This window comes from Nipponia nippon, unplaced genomic scaffold (assembly GCF_047370975.1).
Source record: "Nipponia nippon isolate SJK-2023a ecotype South Korea unplaced genomic scaffold, ASM4737097v1 scaffold_8, whole genome shotgun sequence".
NCBI lineage: Eukaryota > Metazoa > Chordata > Aves > Pelecaniformes > Threskiornithidae > Nipponia > Nipponia nippon.
The window spans coordinates 25,359,274-25,382,286 of NW_028262402.1; the positions used below are offsets into that span (position 1 = coordinate 25,359,274).

At 34.7% G+C, this 23,013-nt stretch overlaps 1 protein-coding gene across 1 annotated transcript in view; it reads left to right on the top strand.

The window, feature by feature from the left end:
- The window catches only part of LOC104022593 (long-chain fatty acid transport protein 6-like), a 39,996-nt gene extending 17,298 nt beyond the window's left edge, over positions 1-22,698 (top strand). The window contains exons 6-11 of the mRNA XM_087742479.1: positions 6,379-6,573; positions 14,758-14,848; positions 16,460-16,658; positions 17,256-17,353; positions 19,356-19,486; positions 21,575-22,698. Of these exons, the coding sequence (XP_087598605.1) occupies positions 6,379-6,573; positions 14,758-14,848; positions 16,460-16,658; positions 17,256-17,353; positions 19,356-19,486; positions 21,575-21,751 (891 nt within the window). The 3' untranslated portion in view covers positions 21,752-22,698. The remainder of the gene's footprint in view (positions 1-6,378; positions 6,574-14,757; positions 14,849-16,459; positions 16,659-17,255; positions 17,354-19,355; positions 19,487-21,574) is intronic.
- Positions 22,699-23,013: the final 315 nt, after the last annotated feature.

Here is a 23,013-nt window from a genome sequence, read left to right on the forward strand (position 1 = left end):
TGTATGTCATTACAATTTTTTTTACTGGGAGGAATTTTGCAATTTATTTATTCTTGTATTAACCTGTGTTTTTTTAAAAAAATCTGCAACCACCTGCATATGTTGTAAGCAGACATCATTCTTCATCCAAGTTGTTACTGATTTACTACGGTATTAAGAGTGCCTAAAAGGAGAATTGAACACTGTTTGTACATGCAGTTAGAGAAAACGGAATTTTTAGACTAAGAATGTACTCAGCACATCTGAAATGAAGCTTAGAAATGGACCTGGGATTTGGAACCTTGTTTTTTTCCCCTCCAGACTATATCAGTTGATCTAATAAAAAATATACATTACAACAAACCTTGTCTGTGCTTTAAACTGCCATGACTACAACAACAGTATTATTTTTAAAAAGTGGGCTTAAAAGCAGATTATAGTCCCATCCATTTTGGCTACTGCCTTCTGATATTTAAATGTACTGGCATACCTCTGTTAGACTCCATCCACACAATGATTCTGTGTCTGTTTTCTCATTCTTCCCGCTAATAATGGTAAAGGTTTTCTGGTTTTCTTCCTGAGAAAGTCTTCTATAATGTTTGTAGAGTTTCTTTGGCCTTAGGAAGCATTGGTTTTCCATACCCAAAACAGCGCTGACGCCTAGTTGTGATGTCAGCTACTGGTTCTAGCGTCGTGGCTCAAGACTTCTCCGAGTCTTTAAGAGTTCTTATAACGTGACCAATTTCCTTCCTTCCAGCTTCTTTTCCTAGGCACTCATCTTTTGGGTTAAGCTAATGGAGTCACGCAGAAAAAGTCCTGATAGTGAAGCCCAGCAATCACAGTCATACTCTTACAAAGGGAAGCTTCGTATTGCTCACAGAATGCTGTGTGCAATATGGAGTGCAAGAAGTAATCTGTACATGCTTTAATTTTCTGAATTGACCTTTGGAAAGTTTTGTGTAATTTTTTTTTACTTGTGGGCTCCTGGGGCAATCACCAAAAATACAATGATCTGCTTCATATTACTGGGTGGAACACAGCTAAAAGTGGCTTTTTTCTACTGGTAGATATTTTCTGAGGAAACAGAAGTACAGCCAAAGAAAACGTTTCCTATTAGAAGACCTAAGGGAAGAAAAGTCCTGTTAGAATCTAATCCTATTAGATTAACAGGAGATTGATTAATGAAAGCATGGTGAGAGTGAGCTATACTAAATAGCAACCAACCAGTTCCTGAACTGGAAGGATGGGATGTGTCCTGTTCTTAGAATTCCTGTTCCTTTCTTACGGTGCATCTCTTCAGTATCCTTCCTGTTTTCTTTACTTGTATTTTTACATTTGGGTATGTATTTTGCTCAAAAAATCTAGTTGCCGTTTATAATTAGGCATTACTGAAAAGTGAAGGTAAGCATGCATCTTGAAGAATTTATTACATCTGTCATCATAATGGCAGTAGGATATCTCTCATCTTACAGTCTCTCTACTAACTACCTGATGCCCCTTTTTTCAGGGCTAATGTGTCAATACAGAACTGGTGAATGTGTTGTTACACATATTCCTTGTAAATACATGAATGTAAATCCTGTATGCTATGTCCATCATATTTTATATTTAACAGTTGATTGCATTCTCAGGCCCTGAGATTGCTTTTAGTTTCATTAAGGGCATAATACAGGAAACATGCCTTCTTTGCTTGAAGTTGCCTTTGCTTCTCTCCATTTGGCTTTTCCTGCTGCAGAAATGGTAAAAGTAGGACAATGAACCTGTTTTCTTGTATTCTTTTAAAGCAACTGCTAAGTACATTTTTATATAACTGCAGTCATGAATCCTTCCCACACCATTTAATATAACTGTTGATGGCACTTTAAAAGGTATTTGTTTTATCAACAACTTAATCATGTAGATAGTCTACATAGTTTACAAAGAACACTTAAGGAGGAAAGACTGGCAGATGAAAAATCCCAGGTATGTGGTATTTAGTGTAATAAGGAAGATCTTGACTTGTCAATTAATTACTATACAAATGAAACAAGCACTCAAAAGTGAGAAATAGTGTGTCAGAAATTGATTTATGATGTATGCAGATATTTGGTATACGGTTCAAAGATTTTAGCAGAATGAACTGAAGAAAAGTCCAGGTGTAAGGTATGAACAGTTCTTGCTTATTAATGCTTCGAAAAGGCATAGAAAAATATGTTTCACTTTTACTGTTAGAAATAACTGGGAAGACTGAATTCCCATTTTACTTCAGAATTACTCTGTAAGAAAAGAAAATCACAGTGCAGGAAAAGAAATAAACAGACATTTTTTAATACCTTGGAAAGATGTTCTAACATTCTGTTACTCTAGAATCTGTCTTCCTAATAATCTGTAGAGAACTATTAATCACATTCAGAAACACAAAGCATGAGGTAATTATCACAGGACACACATTATTTGAACTTATTTGTGATAGTTGACCAGGGCAAGGCACTGAGTCCTTTGTAAATGAGATATCGTGGGGAAATACAGCTTTTAGTGAAGGAAGTGTTAACTAGGTATGCTGTTGCGGCAGGATAAGAATATGCATTTATACAATTGCTGCATACCAACTGTTGCACAGTAACTGGCTGACTTGCCACAGCTTGTTCAGGTGTCAAGAATGGCACAGGGATAGCAGAGCTTATTTCCCAGAAGAGACATGTACTGGGTGACCTGGAATTCCTCCTACTCCTATAATTCTGTTTACGGTACCGAAGGGAAGTTAGTTGATGAAATGCCATCTGAATATGGCAGAAATTCAAAGCATGACTGTTTGTTGCCATAGTCTGTTTAAAGCATAAGTTCCCACATATTTAATTTATTTTGATTTTCATACATTAGGACGTAAGTGTGCATCACTCAGCCATGTTTATGGAATTTGTTGGAATTATCATCCCTTTTCCTTCCCTTCTCTTATTTATTGCATAAGTTTTTGGCCACAGTGCCCATGGATACCAACATGCCTGCCCTGGATTTGGACTCTGGCAATGATCTGGACAATAATACAGATGATGAATATATAGAACGAGTCATGAAAACGATGTTGAAATGGCTAACTCTGTTTAAATTACTGTGGTTCACTTTCCATTGAAAGTTAGTTACATGTAAAGCTAACATGAATTAATGTCATATATTAGTTATACAAACGTTCAGATAAAAATAGGCAAAAAATAGCTATATGAATTTACTCACATGTAAAACTCATGTAAATTCATAATATGAATTATCACTGTTTAAAGTTTCCCTCATTATAGTCGTTCTCTTCATACTTATTAAACCTGCTGGGAGATTAAATTACATGTAGTTTCCATTCTTACAGTTGAAAGACTGCTGAATGCATGACAGTCTCAATGCCTTTTCCCCAGAAAGCCCTGCAGTACTCTTCAGGGAGTCTTGTATCAACACATAGATATAACTGCGATGGAGCTGACTAAATCACAAATACAGCAGTTGCAACAATGCAGTCTAATAGTAAATTTACTGTAGTTGTGCAGAAGTGAATTACTGCCCTCTGTTTTAAGAAAATTTGCTTTCTGCAATCAGTTCTTGATGACATCACACAAGTTCTTTGTATTTTTGCAAAAGGGCTGAATGCCTTGAGAGAATATTTCCTAAAATGACATAGTTATACATTGTATTTTTGGTAGGTGTTAACATTGCAAGCACAGTAGAATGCTGACCTGTTAGGTTTACTCTGTGTCTTTTCCACTAGAGAAACAACTTTATGCTGTAGTAATGTAAACCAGCCAAATTAACATGAGGAATTGAAGGTATTGAAGTAACTGCAATTATAAATGATGCTGTACTTGTCCTTTTGGAAAAAAAAAAAAACCATTATCTATGTAGGCCATTGTTTTCTATTTCATCCTAGTTTGTGTCTTTTCTGCAAACAGCCATCAATGCTTTTATTTTTCTTAAAGTATAAATAATAGAAGCAAACTCACCTGTTTATTAACTTAGTCTCTAGAGATTTTGAATGTTCCTAGCCTGATGAATGACCCACTTAATTAGTGTGTGTATATATATGCACATATTTGTCTCTTCTGTTCATTATGGAACAAAGGATTTCTGTGAAAGAATCTCTTGTGCTATTTTTCATATCTTAGCAGAGGCAGTACATGTGAATAATTCAGTGGGGTCAGCAAGAGGTAACTGCAGTTCAGTTACTGACAGGTTAATTTCAGTTTAGCAATGAAACTGTAAGGAAAATAACCCAGAAGTTTTAAGTTGAGCTGACTGGAATATTCTAAAGATGGTGGACAATTTTCTTGGGGGGGGAAGAGTTAAAAGCTTTCCTGACAAAGTTCAAAGTAGCACTGAAGCACTTGCTCTTAGAAAAAGGAATACTTCTGTTGTTCATTGACATGCATAATGATTTGGAATGTGTAATATAACAGACCTTATTATTTCAGATATATGAAAATCTACACTGTTGCTTATATGAATAGCTACATGAATAACAAGGTATTGCATCGGAAGTTGAAAAAACAAACCACTCAAAAAATTACGTCTATGGGCAATTTTTAGACACTGTTCCAGGCTATGTCCATGGTCAGTTTCATTGTACCTACGTAATGCAGCACTTGTTAATAAGGATTTAGCATGAAGTCAGTGAAGTATGTGCTTGCGTGTTTAGAAATGACTTTTGCATCTAAAGTAAGGTAGGAGAGGAGAAGGGAAAAGGGAAGAATTGCGTTGTTGTAAAAACTGAATGGTTAGGGACTGAGGGAGGCTGGTGATTGATGTAGTTTTGAGGTAAAATAGCAGGATAATACATCAGATTGTAATCTGCCAAGACTTATCTGCATCTAGCAAAATAGGTGAGTTCCTTACTGAATCATTCCAGCAAGAGGACTTCATTTCCAGAGGAAAGACTCTGAAGCTCAATAAAGGAAGTTTTTATCTTTCTATAAGTTACTGGTTTTGAAGAGGGAAGAAAAAAACTTGGTTGGTCTTTGTCATTTACAGGAGAAACTTAAATTTCACTGTGCATACAGTTTTTGTTACAGAAGTGAGAATTCACGTTCCTCATGAAACATTGAATTTGGCCAAGACATAAGCCTCTGAGGAACACTGCTGTCTATGTACTCAGTAAAAGCTTCACTGTTTTTAACATCGAAAATATTTAAAGACTCCCGTTCCAGTCAGCTGACCAGATCTCTTCGCAGAAATAATTTGCTATGCTTTTAGGCCAGATGAAAGGTGCTGAAATGGATTTTCACTATAAAGACATACCTAATTCTTACTGGATTAGAGTTGGGAGGGGAAAAGCAAACCAGAATAGAGGAACAGAAAATAGGGACTGTCTGCTTTCTTTAGTATATGTATGTGGACATGTGTGTGTATATATATACACACACACACACATATATAAAGAGTGTGAATATCTGCATATATGTGCATATGTGTATAGAGAGGTGTTTGTATACATCTGTAGAAGTGTATATATAGAGAGACATATACAGACAGTGTCGCAGTACCAGAGTGCTATGCAGTTCTAAAGGTATGTGGTAACAAACTGTACCTATATTTATTTTGTGCTGTCTCGCTTCTAGGGCATTCTGTATTGCCACTTGCAGTGATTAAAAAGGGAGTCTTATTTTAAAATAGGGGAAATTAAAAAAAACAAAACAAAACAACATTTTAGAACTTTTGCCTTCTGATACCTGAACTTAAATCTAATTGTATTTTAAAGGTGTTCTGTGCAATCGCAAGGTTTGGGAATGTATCCATAAAATTAGAGATCTCGCTGAACTGGATGAACACATACTGTTGTGTTTCATGTAATAAAACAAGGGAGTTGACAACAATAAAGACTCAAGATCAGCAAGAAATAATGTGTTCCAAGTAACATTGAACAAAACCTTGCAAGTCTTAATATTGAAAGAAATACTGAAGATGACTCATACGCAATGTGTGGGAAGGAACAGATATTACAAGTGTGTGAAATCTGATTGTTTCTTTTAATCGGTCTGAAGACACAAGAAAGTAACTATTAATCTTTGCTGACTTTAATCCCTTGACAGAAAAAAATCCTGCCTTTCTCTGTTCTTCACGGTTTTTTAATTCCTCTGAGTACAAACAGACTGAGGTGATACAACTTTTAAAATATGGAAGCATTTCTATAAATCAGTGTAGCCATCAGTCAGGAAATCATTTGCTTGTTCAACAAGGTAGTAGGTTTTTGATTGCAGTTTGCTACATTGTAGCTGTACGCAAGCTATGCCAGCTTTAACTACTTAATTGCTGTTTTTCTTTTTTTTGTTATTATTTATACTTGATGTATTTAAAGAAGGTACATTTTCCCTACAGTATATGTAACAATCAAATGCAGTTATCATTATATTATATTTTAAATTATTTTTTTTCTTTTTTTAACAGAAAGAAGGAGAAAAAAATCACAAAGTCCGACTAGCAGTTGGAAATGGAGTGAGGAATGATGTATGGAGAGAATTTTTAGACAGATTTGGTGGTGTTAAGATCTGTGAGTTTTATGGTGCTACTGAAGGAAACATTTGTTTCATGAACCACACAGGAAAAATCGGATCTGTTGGACGCACCAATTTCTTTTATAAGGTGACTATTTATTTACATTGTACTTTGTAACAGGGAGTGCTGAAGGTAAACGTGTTTCTCAGTTTGACCACAGGACATGGGGCTGCAGTCAGAAGTCCAAGGTAAATTTTCTAACTTAGTTATTGCAAGTTTAACTGACCCTCTATAAAATCTTGGCTGCCAAAGTATTGCAGATAGTGCTTAGCATCCAACCCAGTTATACTTTCAGCAGTAACACTTAGATTTTTCTTAAAGTTCACAAGAGTCAAAAAGGCCTTGCCTCTCTTCTGACAGTCTTGAGTAGGTTCGAAGTATCATTTCAAATCTCTACTATATTAAGGGACAAAAGAAATTGGATTTGTTTTAATCATCTGTGAAATAAACATACAAGTGTCCTGTTCTGACTTAGTGTTCTACAGTTTATATTTAGAGCTGTTTTCAAAGAGTATATTTATATTGCATATTACTATGTAAATATTTGGCATAAATGGGAATTAGTAGTAATTAAAATAAATTAACATATAGGCAGTATAACTTTAAGAGATATTTTATACCTAGATGCAATTAAACATAAGTAACTCAATTAAACTACTCTACATCTAGTCTGTATCGTTATTCAGAAATTTCAAAGATAACACAATGCAAATATAAACACTGTTGGGTAACTGTGACAGACAATACTTGCCAAGGGTATTAAGTTAAAAATTCTATGCCTCTTTGTCTATGAAGTCTGCTATATTTATTTGGTTTGTTCTAGGTTACTAAAACTAGAAAAAACCATACATTTCCTCACTGCTTATTCGATAGTCTCTGTTTTGTATTTAATCAGCTTTGACAATGGAAGTTATATGTCTTGGGAAAGAGGATTACATATTATTTATATCACACATGGTGGTTTTTCCTTCATCCTCCTGAGTAAATGAAGAAGAATTTATTTCAGTTTGAAATTCACAGGTAGATTTTTTCCCTTTGAGTCCTATTAGTACCATCTCTTAAATGGTTTGAGAAGTCAGTAAGTAACATGTGTCCCAAGCTTTAGCTAATAACATGGAAGATTATTTAGCAAGGCTTTATAGCAAGGAGACTACATATTTAACATTATGTTGTTATTTATGCCGCTTTTTACTCTTCGTGAAATAAATAGGACTACACACATTGCCTAGAATTTGCAAATTAACTGAGATACCTATCTATGCTAAGATACCTATCTATATATACAAATCCTGCTGACTTAAGTGGCATTTGTGCTCCTGAGGAGAACTGATAGTAAAATGTCCTGACAGAACTTTTTTTCAGAGGATGATGTAAAAATATTGTTTGGAAATAGATCAGAGGTATCCTCTGATGACGTGCAAATGGGTTTCTAGGCAGCATATGTTCCACGGTCAACAACTTCAGTACAGCATAACCACATTACAATCACCACAGACTACTTTACAACTCGGGGCCAGAGGAATTCTTCACTTCTGGGATAGGAACCCAGACTGCAGGAAGGAACATGGAAACACTCAGAAAAACACCACAAGAGCTAGTGTGTTTTTCAGAAACTATTGAGAGTTCAGGAATTTAAGCAGATCGAGTCTGCTGATTCTCTGTTCTACCTAACTGATGCCCTGTAGTATGCACGGCGGACATCTGGTGCTGATGGATGTCTCTGGAAGGGTACAGATCCACTACAGGAAATAAGGAATCTGGAATTTAGGGAGTAGTAGCTGAATCAGGAGCCTTAGCACTGATGTTGATTTTTGTTTCAGACTTTTCTAAGCCACATGCTTTAATTATTTTAAACCTTTTTTTTTTTTTTTTTAATCGTATGAAATTTTACATTTGTTCCAGACTTGAGTAAACTTGTTTTCAGTATTTCAGAACTTTTGACGGAGTTTTGTCATAAGTCATTAACTGTTTGGAAATACCATGTAAAGGTTACAGCAGATAAAGGATTAGACTTGAAATTACCTATTTATTGTTCTAATTATCTGTATTTTTAATAAAGTAGTGTGAGGGTTTTGCATGTATTAATAGTGGCACTTCATGTGCCAATGACACATGCTGTTTGTGTTTCCAAAAGGAAGATTAGTATTTTAGGGTTTTTTGCACATGAAACATGCTACTTTCTCCTCTTTAATGATTAGACTTATGATTTGAGTTAGTCACTGCAGATTAAGAGAAAGAATAGTTCATGCAAACTGCAGTTAAAAAATAAATGCGGTTATAACTGAATACTTGATCTCCCTAGACATCTTTTCTATAATTTATATACTATTCCAAGTTGGAACACTTATAGTCTATGGAAACATCAGTATAGTCTGCTAAGATAATTATGTCCTCTTGCTTACTCAGTATGAATACGGAAAGACCATAAGATATTTTATGAACCGGAAAAAGCCATTCATTCCATTTGGCTTGGCTTGAAATCAGTTTTATTCTGTCTTTTTCAATACTCTCTTTTCCCTAGAAGTAAATCTACAGTAAGTCTTCAGTTATTTCCATAGTTTCTGTCATAAGCAAAGTAGCTAATAGCTACTACCATTCTCCAAGGGACCTGAGGTAGTATTGGCTCCCAACCCTTCCCCCAGGGTATATACATTTGGCATTCTGTGACTGTAGAGTTTGAGGGAAGAATGAAGGTTGTCACTGAAAACCAGATTCAGTGCAGAGACAAACTGCCTTGCTTTGGTTACATGGGCATGGTATGTCTAGCCAGGTCAGTGGATGGATTATATGACCCTTTTTATGTGGAAACAGAACTGCCCCAAATCTCTTCCAAATCAAGGAGGTTTTGGAGACCACTCCAAAGCTCCATGAGGAGCTTTTTCATAAGTAATATGTTTTGATCCAGAGCATTTATGGTTGTGCGACATACACGGTCTCTCTCTGTGAAATAATGTGTGTCAGCGTAACAACATGGCATATTAATATTACAATAGTTACATGTCTCAAATTAACAGTTCTGCAATCTGTTAACTACTGGGGCTCTGCTTCTGTCACCCATGCAGTTCCTCTGGATGGCAGTTCTTTCAGTCTGCTTCATGACACTTGTTTGCAGGAGCAGCTAGCTCCCTCATATGCTGAAGCAGAGTAGTGTTGACATGAACAAGGGCTTAGATATAGTGTAGTTTCAGAAAAGTCTAAAAGAGGTTAAGGGAGAGACGGAATGTTGAAAATATCATGAGACATACTTTTTAGTGATTTTCTTTTTTTTTTTTTTTAAAGTACATATTAAAACAAATGCTTCAATTCAGGGACCTGTTATATGTGTTTTTGATTACTCCGCAATCTGTGAGTATTTTGACGCAAACTAACTATGTATTTTAATGCCATAGACAAGTTCATTTTGACTTATTTCAGGCATTTGTTGTGTTTTTTTTAAATACATTTTACAGGTTACAGATTAATAAACAATGCATTCTGAAGTGTAGCTGTTGTGTTTGTTTTACTTCAGTCTGAATGACATTCACTGGACATCTAGCAATATGTGAAGGAGAGGGCTTTATTTCTGATTTGCTGACCCATGAATGATCTGAAGTTGGAAAGGGAGACTGTCTCCTGTTGGAAAGCAGAGAATGGCACAGGCAAGGCCCAGCCAACCAATTCCTAATTTTTTTTGTTTCTTCAAAGAAATGCTACAACAACTTTTGAAACATTATTCTCTTGACACATGGGATGATATGAGGAGATACCCTTAGACATACTCTCTAGGGTTTCCTAAACAGCTATTTCCTAAACTGGGAACAGAAAGAAAGAGATCTAAGAAAGGGGGAAAGAGCCTTGTGTGTTCATATATGTGATACAGTAAAGGAGAAGGAAGAAACTCACTCTCTTTCTACTGGCATAATTGCACAGTCAGAATGAATTAAATGCAGTATAAAAACCCAGGGAATATAGTGAGAATAATAAATAATAGCAGGTAGGTTCAAAGTATAATATTTTTAGCAGAGAAAAAGGAAGAGAAATAGGAAGGCATTTCTGTTGTAGGTAATGGCAATGGCACAGTTTCTAAAGGTGAAATGCAGACAAAAGTTACAGCTTTAAAAGACAAATTGAGCTCTCAGAATGAGCAAAGTAACTTTTCTGTCAGTAACTGCCAATGGTTGGGAACAAACACTTGTGATAAATATTAAGGTTCCACATAACACATTTGTTTTCATAAATAATTTGGAAGACACATGTTAATATAAAGAAACAGATTAATGTTATAGCAGTTGCCAGAGATCCAAGAAGCCACTGTGTGTGAGATGTTAACTTGAAGCAATGCTTGTGTTTGCACTTGTTTATTTTTACACTATACTCTGTATATAAGAGGGATTCATGTGCTTGAAAGCATCGCTGTGGTATATGAATAAATCCTTCAATAAGGATGTTCTTATAGAGTCAATGAACAGAAAAGTAGAAGCTTCTGAATAGCTTTTTAGCTGGTAAAGCTTAAAATATTTTACAAAGAAGATAGCGTCTAGATTAACATAGTAATATAATAAATTACTGTTTAATACTTACATCTGGCATACATATGTATGTAGTTAATATTAATGATTAATTTTATTATATATGACATACATTATGTGTGTACTTAAATGTGATATGGGAAAAATCTGTAAGACTCTAAGTCATGTCTATCAAATATATATAAAAATCTCTTTCTTACACTGAAATAAATTCTGAGTGATGGCAGAGAACATGCAATGGAAGAGTGGGACTAACAAGATCCAAGGAAGCTTGTAAGAAAGGCTAAAAATAACCCATGGCAAGTACACCTGAAAAAAACAGCATGTAAAAAAAATATTCCAAACTTTATTTATAAATGTATTTTTTCATTATTTTAAGCATAAGTATTCTCACTGTTACAGGAATCTAAATCTCTTTTACTCAAAACTGTATGAATAAAAATCAGCTTTGAGCTGAGAAACATTTAAATCTTATAACAAATCATAATCCATTTCAACATACAGAATATTTTGTCTTTCACACAGCAATGCAGACTTAGTATTATGCACTTTTTTCATACAGTCATATAACAAGTGGCAGATGAGATACTTTTTAGTTTAACAGTAAACAAAGTTAGGTTTCAGTAAATCTTAATACCCTGGAAAACTGGATTCACAGGAAGAACATTGTCATGTGTTAGTCCAAGCAATGGAAGCTCTTAAGTTCATGGGCCAATGAAAATTAGTATTGTTTCTGCTCTTTTGACTAGTTCTGAGCTAAAATAACCTAAGGTACTTCAAGTGTATTCCAAGGTATTTTATTACAGTATGTGGTGATTCAGTTAATATCAAGCATAGCTTTAAAAGTTTTTTTCTTGATTTTGTTTCCTTTGGCTAACAAAACTATGCAGAGGACCTGTACATCTACTCTTTACAGCATAAATAAGGCATTACAAGTGTATTTTTAAAACATTTATAAGATATGATGATACTATTTTTTTTTCTTACATTTCACTTTTTTAATATGCTTGGAACTAAATTTAGTAAATGTAAAGCTTTGTTTTATAAACAGATGTTCTAGAGAATTCAATAATATCTCAACTGTAAAACAAATAACTAATTAAAAAGCAATAGCTTGTGATCTTTGTTCTCTGATGAAGGTTCTGTGAGCATTCACTATAAGTTGAAACTTTAGGAATTTCAAAACTATTTTCAAAACAATATTTAAACTTACTTATTTCCAGTCAATTAAAAAAAAAAAAGGAGGGGGGAAGGACCCTGTTATTAGATAACATTCAGGCAGCATAGTAACAGACAATAATGTTGCAGTTTAACTCATTTTAAGCTTCAGCTAGATAAATTATGCTTTTTGTTTGGTATGTTTATGTGGTGCTTTAGGGAGTAAAATGTAAATTAAAATTATGAATGCTGCATGCAGTACTCTGAAAGTAATATGGTAATGCTTCAACAGCTCAGGCCCTCCTGTCCAATAAATTTTAAATAATGAGAGAAAACACATGTAGGCCTGTACCCAGACTAAATGCTTTGCTCTGGAGCTTTCATTTTCTAGTATTTAATATGAAAAGAAAGCTGTTTGCACAGAGACAGCTGTTTGCACAGAATATATATTGGCATAGTTTCATTATGCATGTCTAATGCAATATGTGGTGTTTTCTCCTTTTAATTCTGTGTTTGCATGACTATTATTTCAAAGAGCTAACTGGAATAGGCATAGTTAATACTCTGAAGCTGCAGGCACTGAAAGATGTATACAGCAACATAAATAATAAAAGTCTCAACAGTTTTTAGATGATCTCAGATACTAAATTAAAGTTTCCTAGTATTTATAACAACTTAAAATAATGCATCATATAGACTACTATGTTGACAAGATACAGCTATTGAGCTCTGAAGGAACGAACAGGTAAAGATGGAACTGAACAGGGCACACTGCGTTTCTAATCAAACACAAAAATATCAGAATAACTTTTCATTTTATACCATTTCATTCTTTATATTATTCATTGCATTTGGTCTGTCATATGAAATGTATTAAAGTAGTAAATATCAAGGTAAAAAAAGAAAGTGAAAAAGAATGGCAATTAAATGTAGACAGCCGAAAGAAAAGACTCTAAGAAAAAATGACTTGTATTTATTATGAATACCTCCCATTCTGTTCACCAAGAATAATGCAGTTATTTTCTAATTAATGTGAACTTTTTGGCTCTCAAATTCTTGACTTTGGTAAATGCTATAGTCTGTAGTTATTACTAAAAAATACCCTTCACTTTATTCAAAAAGTGTCTAATTCTTGGAACATGACTTGATTTTGCACGCCATGACCTTGTTGCTTTCATCAACTGTTAAAAATATCTTTTTGTTTCAGTCTTTGGGTATAAGGAAAACAGAGTGGTGAACATTGAAAAGACTGAGTGAAATAAGTTTGTCCATATGAGGCTGAAATTGTGTGCTTGATATTTGAATCAAGTTGCTATTTATTCAGACTTTCCTGAAAACAAAATCATGTGATATAGTTACAGCAACATTTCAAATTAGAATAAAATAATTATGCAACTCTTCATCCAAATTAGTTGCAGAAAAGCAACGCGTTTATGTTTTAGCATCTTACCCTTTACTTCAGGCACTTTCATAACATTATCCTTAAATTATATTGCAGTTCCGTACTGTGAAGACTGCAGGTATATATTCCTAAGTTTTTTAAATTGTTTTCTCTGCTTGCCAGGACTTCTCCAGGAGAAGAAAATTGTATATCCTTGGTTTGACTAGTTGTTAAATAGAATGCTGATATACTTCCCTATGAAAAGGGAAATCAGAATCCCAAGCGGGGCAAACTGAAGCCTTAGGATAATAACTGCAAACACTGATCCATATAGTATCAGGCATGTGATATCTGTCAATGTCTCTCAAAGGTCTAAGTTGAATTTATATCACAGTAGAAAAATGAAGCAAAATACAAGTCAGACCCTATATATTAGAGAAAAAAAGTATTGCAATTTCTAGTGTTGATAAGAATATCTTGCCCTCTCCTTCATCTTACTCAGAGCCCCATTCTCTGTGATCCTTGTACAAAAGGAAGGTTAGTTGTAAAACATAACTAGGACGTCAGTTAGGTCAGCAGTGTCAGGACTCAAGAGTTCACAGTATTTCAGTAAAATGCAGAACTAACCCTGACATAACTGTGGAACATGCACAGCTACATAGCCATGTCAAATGACATGGGAGCACATATTCTTCTGCTGGTGCTTGTGATAAGACCTTCCACCATACACCAGCCTGAGAAAGCTTGAGGGAAGAATGGAGTCTAGTTAAGCAAGAGTAAAGCCCAACAGGAAGCAGGTTTCCCTTTGTAAGGAGATTTAGGCTTTTGCTTTGCCAGTTGTTTTAGGTGCCAGAAGACACCAAGAACACTTTTCATATCAGCCACCACCAGTTAAATTCCAGATATGCTTCTGTTATCCTGAATCATGTAGGCTCTTCCACTGATATGTGGATCCCATAACTTATTTGTAAGAAAATTAACAAAATTACGGTTCTGTGTCTTCACCAAGTATTTTTGAAAGTTACAAGGTTATAAAAATGGTTTGATGTTGCTTACCTCCAGGAAATGGTGTAAGTTTACATACAGAGTATTTTCAGTTTTAAATGAAACTACATTCTACTCTTAGATGAGCAAGACTGAAGTAAAGGTTTTCTTGCTTGTATTTGCTGCCACCAGATGTCACTGTGTAGATGAATAACTGATGACCCTTTTTCCCTTTTTTAGCTTTTTTTCCCATTTGATTTAATCAAGTATGATTTCCAAAAAGATGAACCAATTAGAAATAAGCATGGTTGGTGTGAAAAAGTTAAGAAAGGTAAGTATGTATTTTAATAGGTTATAATAGCGTTTTGATTGTAATACAAATACTCCGGAGAATTTTTATAAGGAGTCTTGCTTTTGTGTTACTGTACTATGCCAGCATCAGCTATTACTCTTTGCTCTGACAAAAGCAATATGATTTTTGATCTAAGACAGAACATTATTAAACATACCAGTGCTGACACCAGAAGAACTTAGGACATCCTTGAATATATTCACAGAAGAGCAATATTCAAAAGTGATGATGTGATGTTGTCTCTGAATATGTAGATAGTGACATCTGTGGTTTTTAAAGGAGGTTAACATAGTGAGATGGTTGCCTAAGAGATCTACAAGAAAGACTGGTGGATTAGAGCAGATGCTTTTTGGTGAGAGATTAAGTGTTCCTGACTAAGTGAGTTGATTAAGGTTATCAGGTTGTTTTTTTTTGTTTTTTTTTGTTTTTTTTTTTTTTTTTAAAGAGGTTGCTTGATTATAGCTGTCTTCAAAATACTTATCAAATATCTGGTATCTCTTGATTATACCTATTTTCTAAGTGTTTATCAGATACTGAAGCATCTCTGTTGTACTGTAGGAAGGTAACAGCTGTAATTAATGCCTGGAAGCTGAAGCAAGAAAAACTCATATTAAAGGTCAGGCAGACAGCTTTAACAGGGAGCTGAAGCAGATTTTTCAAAGGAGTAAAGACATTCTCTAACAGGTCTTAATCAAAGATGGGCACTTTCAGGAAAATACAATCACCTTAAACACTACCAATTTATGGCAAAAAGGCACAGCTCTTTTATGAGGAGGAGGTCTTAAATTAAAAATTGTGCGTACTTTTGGACACACTTCTTTTTTTATATATTTTCATATTTATAATTCTTGTCTCCGATACAAAGTAATGTCACTTTTAAGCTTTACTGTTCAGAATGTGCTTCCAAAAAGGTTAGGATTTCATACAACTATTCCACTTTCAGCAAACTAACACCCTGATACTCTACATGCATAACAAGATAATCCTATCCTCATCTCTCCCTATTTTTTAAGAAAAAAGATTATATTAAAACTTTCTCATTTTACTACAGAAAGAAAGCAATGAGGTTATATCACATTAATGAAAATTCTTAAGAAGTGTTCTCAGAACTTCTGAAAGGAGACTAAATAGGGATTTAATGCCTGGGTTGAACACCTGCTTTTTATTAACACTAGTTTTTCAGTAGGAAGGTGGTGAAGTTCAGTAAGGTGTGGGGAGTGGGACATAATATTCACTTGAAGTGTGCACTTTGAGAGGATATTAAACCTACTAGTGAACTCACAATTGATAGATGACATTTCTGGGAGAAAACTGTTTGAGAAGTCATCAGGAAGAAATACAAAAGGCTGGGAATTTGAGTGGGCAATATAGTACTGTGTCTTTATGGTCACTTTGCCTGTAGAAGTGACCACAGGAGTTGTATAAGCAGTAGAAAGAGATAAGTTTTTATTATTGGTTCTTACATACTGAACCCTTCCAAACCTGGTTCCTGGTCTTGTAAAATCGTATGTGCCAAATTAATATTAATGTAAAGTACAGGAAATGTGCAATGATACCTTAGGTTTACATTCTTTCAACTTCTCTGTATAGGTGAGGCTGGTCTTCTCATTTCCAAAGTCAATGCGAAGAACCCCTTCTTTGGTTACGCTGGCAATAAGAGACACACAGAAAAGAAATTACTCTGTGAGGTATTTAAGAAGGGAGATGTTTATTTTAATACTGGAGATCTAATGGTTCAAGACAATGAGAATTTTCTCTATTTTTGGGATAGGATTGGAGATACTTTCAGGTATAATCATTGTTTCTTTTCACATTTCTTCATTAAAAAACATAGACATGCAGAATAGAATAATATTGTTCTATTTGTTTTCAACCAGAAGTGTTCAGTTTACTACTATTGTGATGTAGTTTATAATGATCTTGAAGTGGATGATAGGGGCTTAATTTTGTAAAAAGTGTTCCTGTGGTGCTGGATAGCTCATTTCCAGAATGTTTTGTAGGAATTACAGCTCTTTGAGCAGTCCTTCCAATAAGCATAGTAACTAGTGATGGTTTTGCTGTGATCAAGGAAGTTGGATACTGGAGAAAAATGTATCAAATAGTAAAGACTGGTCACATTTGATACCTTTAGATACATGTGAAAATTTTCAAAACCATTATATCAGATTATGATAAGCTTTCATTGTGCTTTATAGTGACAGCTAATATCCAGTACCATTTGAATTGCAAGTGTTGTCTTTTGGTGATCAGATCAATATGTGACAAGTGGGAACAAATTTGAAGTGTTGTTAGTCTGAAATGAATGGAGTTCCTACTAAAGTTAATGTTTTTTGAAGAGGAAATGTCCATATGTTTTCATGGGATTAATTTTTTTTTCACATTTTAGATGGAAAGGGGAGAATGTTGCAACTACGGAAGTTTCCGATGTCATTGTAATGTTGGACTTCATACAAGAAGCAAATGTGTATGGTGTATCTGTGCCAGGTAAAAGAAGCTTTAGCTGTATGTTTTTCTTCCCCTAGGTTAGTAATTCTCTTATTGCATGTTGATGAATGATATGAATCACTTCTGATTGAGTCATTTGTTTAATACCTAGCTAAAATGTAGATGTAGATAATGAATATACCACCAGATTGTGAGTGAGCCAGTGAATCATGTATTTTTATGTGTATGGAGTGATGTGTATTTTTGAAAAGTTATCTTTCATTAATTTGTGATAGCTGCATAATCTAAATTAAAGTTTAAAGATTTATTAAATTCATATCTGTGGAAAATCCACACATCCATGTGTCAAAATAAAATGTCAACAAGGTAAGAATTAAAGTAACTCTAAAGGAAACTGTATGAAGACATTCTGTCTTACTTCACTTTTCACTTAGCCTTGTAAACCCTCTTCAAAACAAATATATTATAAAACCAAAAACAAGGTGAAAAAGAAAACAAGGTGAAAAATAAAAAAATTATTAAGAAAGAAAATACATTAATTTCTTTTTAATAATTTTTTTTTTGTTAATTTTCATGAGATCATCTGGGCTTGATTCCCATTCATGCTAAATCTTTTTTTAAAATGTGCACTAGGCATGGCTGGGATAGAGATAAGTTTCTTTATAGGAGTCCATATGGTGCTGTGCTTTGCACTGGTGGGTGAAACAGTGTTGATAACAACACTTGGCTATCACTGAACAGAGCTTGCAGAGCATCAAGGCTTTCTCCCTGCAGCGAGTATGCTGGGGACAGGCAAGAAGCTGGGAGCAGACGTAGATGGGACAGCAGGCCCAAACTGACCAAAGGGATATTCCATATCATATGATGCCATGCTCAGTAATAAAAGCTTGGGGAAAGGAAGAGGGTGAGATGTTTGTGGTTATGGCATTTGTCTTCCCAAGCAACCGCCGCATATGCTGAGTGAGGCCCTGCCCTGCAGGAAGTAGCTGGACATCTGCTTGATGATGGGAAATAGTGAATGAAGTCCTGGTTTGCTTTGCTTGTGCATGCAGCTTTTGCTTTCCCTATTAAACTGCCATTATCTTGATACATGAGTCTTCTTGCTTTCCTTCTATTCCCTTCCCATCCCAGAGGAGAAGGGAGTGAGTGAGAATCTGGCTGGGTGTTTGGTTGTTGGCCAGGGTGAACCCACCAAAATCACAGAAGAGTTTAAAGTGAAAAAGGTGTCACTTATGTGTAGTTTAAAGCCATACAACAAGAAAGATCATAATAAAGAAGACTGACTGAAAATCAGACTCAAAAATATGAGAGCTTCTCATTTCCTATACATTTACCTCCAGATTCCTACCCAGTTTATGCGACTGTCTTGGTAATTGCACTTAAACATAAACAAATCGAGTTCCTCATGGACTTTGTAGCATTAGCAAAAAAATATAGAAAGGAGACAAAAGAGAAGATTGGCAGAATGTCTCTGCTGTTATTACTAGCTGATGGTTAAAGTGTGCAGTTATTTCTGATTGCTGAAGTACATCACTTTTATATTTTACCCATTTTGATCTTTCCCATAGACCCACAGTGCTCTCTCTTTCCAGACAAACCAGTAAGAACTTCTAATCTCTCTGTTAACAACATTCAGATCCACAGTTTTGAGAGAAGATACTGGCAAGAGAGAAAGGCTAGAACTGAAGAGAAGACTTAACTGGCTAATCCAGGAAAGAGGCTCAGCACTCTTATTTTTGAGAGAGGAATGGTGTTGATGTTTATCCACATTTATTGATTAATACTGAGCGTGGGACTCCATTTACTCTTACCTGCCAAGCTCGTTTACAGCATTATTGCTTAATTGCTCACTTGAGTGATCTCCAAATATATGCAATACCACATAAAATATGAACGTAATCTTCCAGCTTAATTGAAATGCGCAAGGTGATATGTGACTGTCAGTTTATTAATGCACTACAGTTCTTTTTTGTAAGGCTCATCACTAAAATGTCAGCTTTATTCATATTTCAAAATTCTCATCTCACTTCCTTTCCCCCAGATCATGAAGGAAAAGCAGGAATGGCCTCTCTTATTTTAAAGCAGAATATGTCATTAGACTTGGAGCAAATGTATAAGCAAGTAGTGACCTATCTACCAAGTTATGCTTGTCCTCTTTTTTTAAGAGTCCAGGTAAGCTGCATTATTGCACAGTGCATACAAACATCTACGTCATTTGAATACAGAGATGGCTAAATGAATAACAGGAAGTGCTTCTTCATATATCACTTGATTAGATTTAGAACTGGTCCTATTTGCTGTCTTCATTAATGGAGTCCTGGGAAAGGAATTACACAAAAAGTCCATAAAATTTGCAGATTATGTTAAAAAGGGAGGAATTGTACAAATGACTAAGGATAGAGATCATACAGAAGGATTTAGGGAGATTAGAAGCATGAACATGGGAAAACAGATTCAGATTAGTAAAATGTGAACAATTGCATCTGGAGAAAGTAATCTAAAATCCATTTTATTTGGTGGAAATGAGAGAAGAGAAAGGTAAAGCTAAAGCAGGAGACACTGATTGTGCACAATAAATGAAATGTTATTTGCTCTGTAATACAATGACAAAAGTTAAAGCACTTGAAAAGGTACTAGGTAAATTGAAAAGGTGAATTAAAAATCTACATTATTATTGTCACCACCATAGTCATCAAAGTCATCCCTATCTGTGTACTAGTACTTGCTGTAGTAACTGTCCAATTTGGGAAAAAAAATAATCCCTCCCCCAAGGAGTTAAAAATGTAAATGTAATACAAGGGACTACAAATGGCTAGAAAAATACAGGAGAATATAGAAAATGTACAATACTGGTCATCACGATAAGTGAAGTCTGATGAGTATCCTCATTTCTGGTAAGTTTTTTGAAAGCATCGTGACAAAGGCAAACAAAAATGTTTTTTAAGATGTTTATGAAGGAAGTCTCCTAAGCCTGAGGAGAAGATGAAAAAAATAATCATTGTTTGAAAAGATAAGACAAGTTATGGAAGTTGGTTCCCTGGGCCAATCAGAGATTGAATACTGATTCAGACTAGAAAGGGAAAAAGGAAAAGGCTATGAAGGACCTGAAAATGAAATATGTGTATATGTATGTATAAGTGTCTCATGCATCCAGGAAGATACCATTTGCAGCAGCATTCTGATACAAGCAAGCAAGATTACACTTGAGAATGTCGCAGTAGTCAGTTTACAACATGATGAGAACCTAGTCTAGATTTGTTGCTATACAGATGTGCAAAAAAGCCTTTATGCTCGGCAGAAGGAATCAGAATCCTGGACTAGATATCCGTTATCTGGAACTTCATTTAGAATTTAAATGCCTGCGTTACAGATGAATTGCTGTTGGTGCTGCTGTAATTAACCAAGAAAGAACATAGTGGGTGGAACTTCAGGGAAAAATTAAAAACCTATTGAGCTTGATCTGACATGTAATCATACTTTAGAAGATGTCAGAATGTTTCTTAGACCAACCAAGTGGGTAGATACAATCTGAAGGTAGATCTGGAGTAGATACAATAGCTCTCTGAGTTGTTGGAGATAATACCTAATTCTTCATTTTCGGAGATTGTTTGCATATATATAAAAATGTAAAGACAGAAGAGAAGATAGTGGAGAGAGGTCATAAAGTGGGGCTGAAAAGAGGTAGGGAGGACAGAGAAAAGAGTCTCACTAGAGATGCCTGCCATTACTTTTTCCAAGGGACACAGTGACACTGAAAAGAAGCTTAAAAACTTCATAAAATGTATGGTAAAGATCCCCCTTTATTTGGAGCTGGCTGAGTATGAGTATGGCTGATATAGTATGTGATTCTTTCAGCCCTTTATTTAAGGTAACAATAATCATAGATACAGAGAATTTCCTGAGTTCTATCAGTAAGAAGTTCTTGATAATGCCAGTTTTTACTCTCAGATTCTTTATGATGTGTAGTCTTACAATGCACACAAATTAAGAAGCTAGATTGTCTCGGGCAGGCTGGGGCCACACCAGATGAGACACTGTGATGAGAGACTGAACAGCAAAGCAGAAAGCAATGGGCTGTAACTTTTTTCCACCATGTCTCTAGGTGTTTGTCCATAGCAGCACAAAACTTCTAGTTTTCCAGTGTAATGAGAATAAACAATATTAACCTTACTTGATATAAGATTTTCAAAAGCAAATGTGAATGTGAGCAAAAGAAGCGAAGCTCTTCTATTGAATAATAAATGTTTCTCTCTTTTATAGGAAAAAATGGAAATGACTGGAACATTCAAACAACAAAAATTTCGACTGGTGGATGAAGGTTTTAATCCATCTACAATTACTGATCCTCTTTACTTTTTAGATAATTCTAAGAAAGCATATGTCTTGTTAACCAAAGAAGTACATGAGATGATCTTATCTGGGAAGACAAAACTTTGATTAACCTAATAATAGGCTACTAAGGGACAGTCTATATGAGCTACTGTATGGGAAAACAGTAACATTAATTACCAGTATGTATACATAGTTATTCAGAATAATATTTTATATATTGATATTTACGTTCACATATGTCTTGTATCTTTCCTCACTTGATCATTATTGTTCACTAATCATTTTTTACCTCTTGAGACCAATTTCTAAGTAAATGACCTGTAAAACGTGACTGAAATCTATTTTATCTTAATTTTGGAATATAAATGCTGAGTCTGATATTTTTTCTTAGTACTAAATGAACATGAATAATATGTGTTATGAAACATAGTAAAAAAAGATTCAACGTACAGATATTGTGAAATGTTGTTGTTTCTAGAGAGAGAAAATATGCCAGTAACATCTTTTTTTTTAATGTAGTTTACTTTTCATATATACTTCCGAATATATATTTTAAGAAATAAAGACTTGACAGTGGTTGGAAGAAAAAACAACTCTTCTGCAGAGGACTTTTCTGATGGAATGTAAGATGAAAGAGAATGAAGGTGAAGAAAGCCCTCCAAACAAACCCAAAAGGAAGAGGTTTATACTAACATCACTGCTGAGATTTTTTTGTCATAATCCGTGCTCTTTCATTTGTTAAACTGGCTGTTTGCAGTGTCAAATTCTGAAGACAGAGCAAACTTTTGTAAAATGTTTAGCAGCAGGTCAACAATAGGCAGAGAAAATGTGCACACTTAATGGGGAAAATAGCTTATATAGCATAAAAAGAATTATTAGAGCACTTTATGTCATGCATATTGACTAACAAGTAGCTTCCTTACTCTTATTAATGACTGCCAGAGGTTATTATTTTATGAGTATAAAATATAGCAGAAATTTTAAAATTTTAAATCAAATGTTCTAATGCATTGCTTTTTAAAAGTTTTAAAATAAAGATTATTTAAACCAAATTCCATACTCTCTCAGTTTGATTTAAGTCTGATTGCATTAAGTCTGTTTTGTAGTCTGTTTTGTTACATTACTTGCACAGTGTCCTTGTCTAATGGATTGTGATGCCAGCTTTGATCAGCCAGAAGCAGTACCGTAGAATACTGAAAGGGCAACTCTCTTCAACACTGCGCATCATAAGTCTCTCTTCTGTCATAACTGTAGTATGAAACCAGGCACTCATAAAAGAGTAGGATGTAACATACTTTAAAAATCAACTATGTTTTCTTGTTTCTTTCTACTGTGTTCGTCTAACAAGACAGTAGAACTTGTGTCAA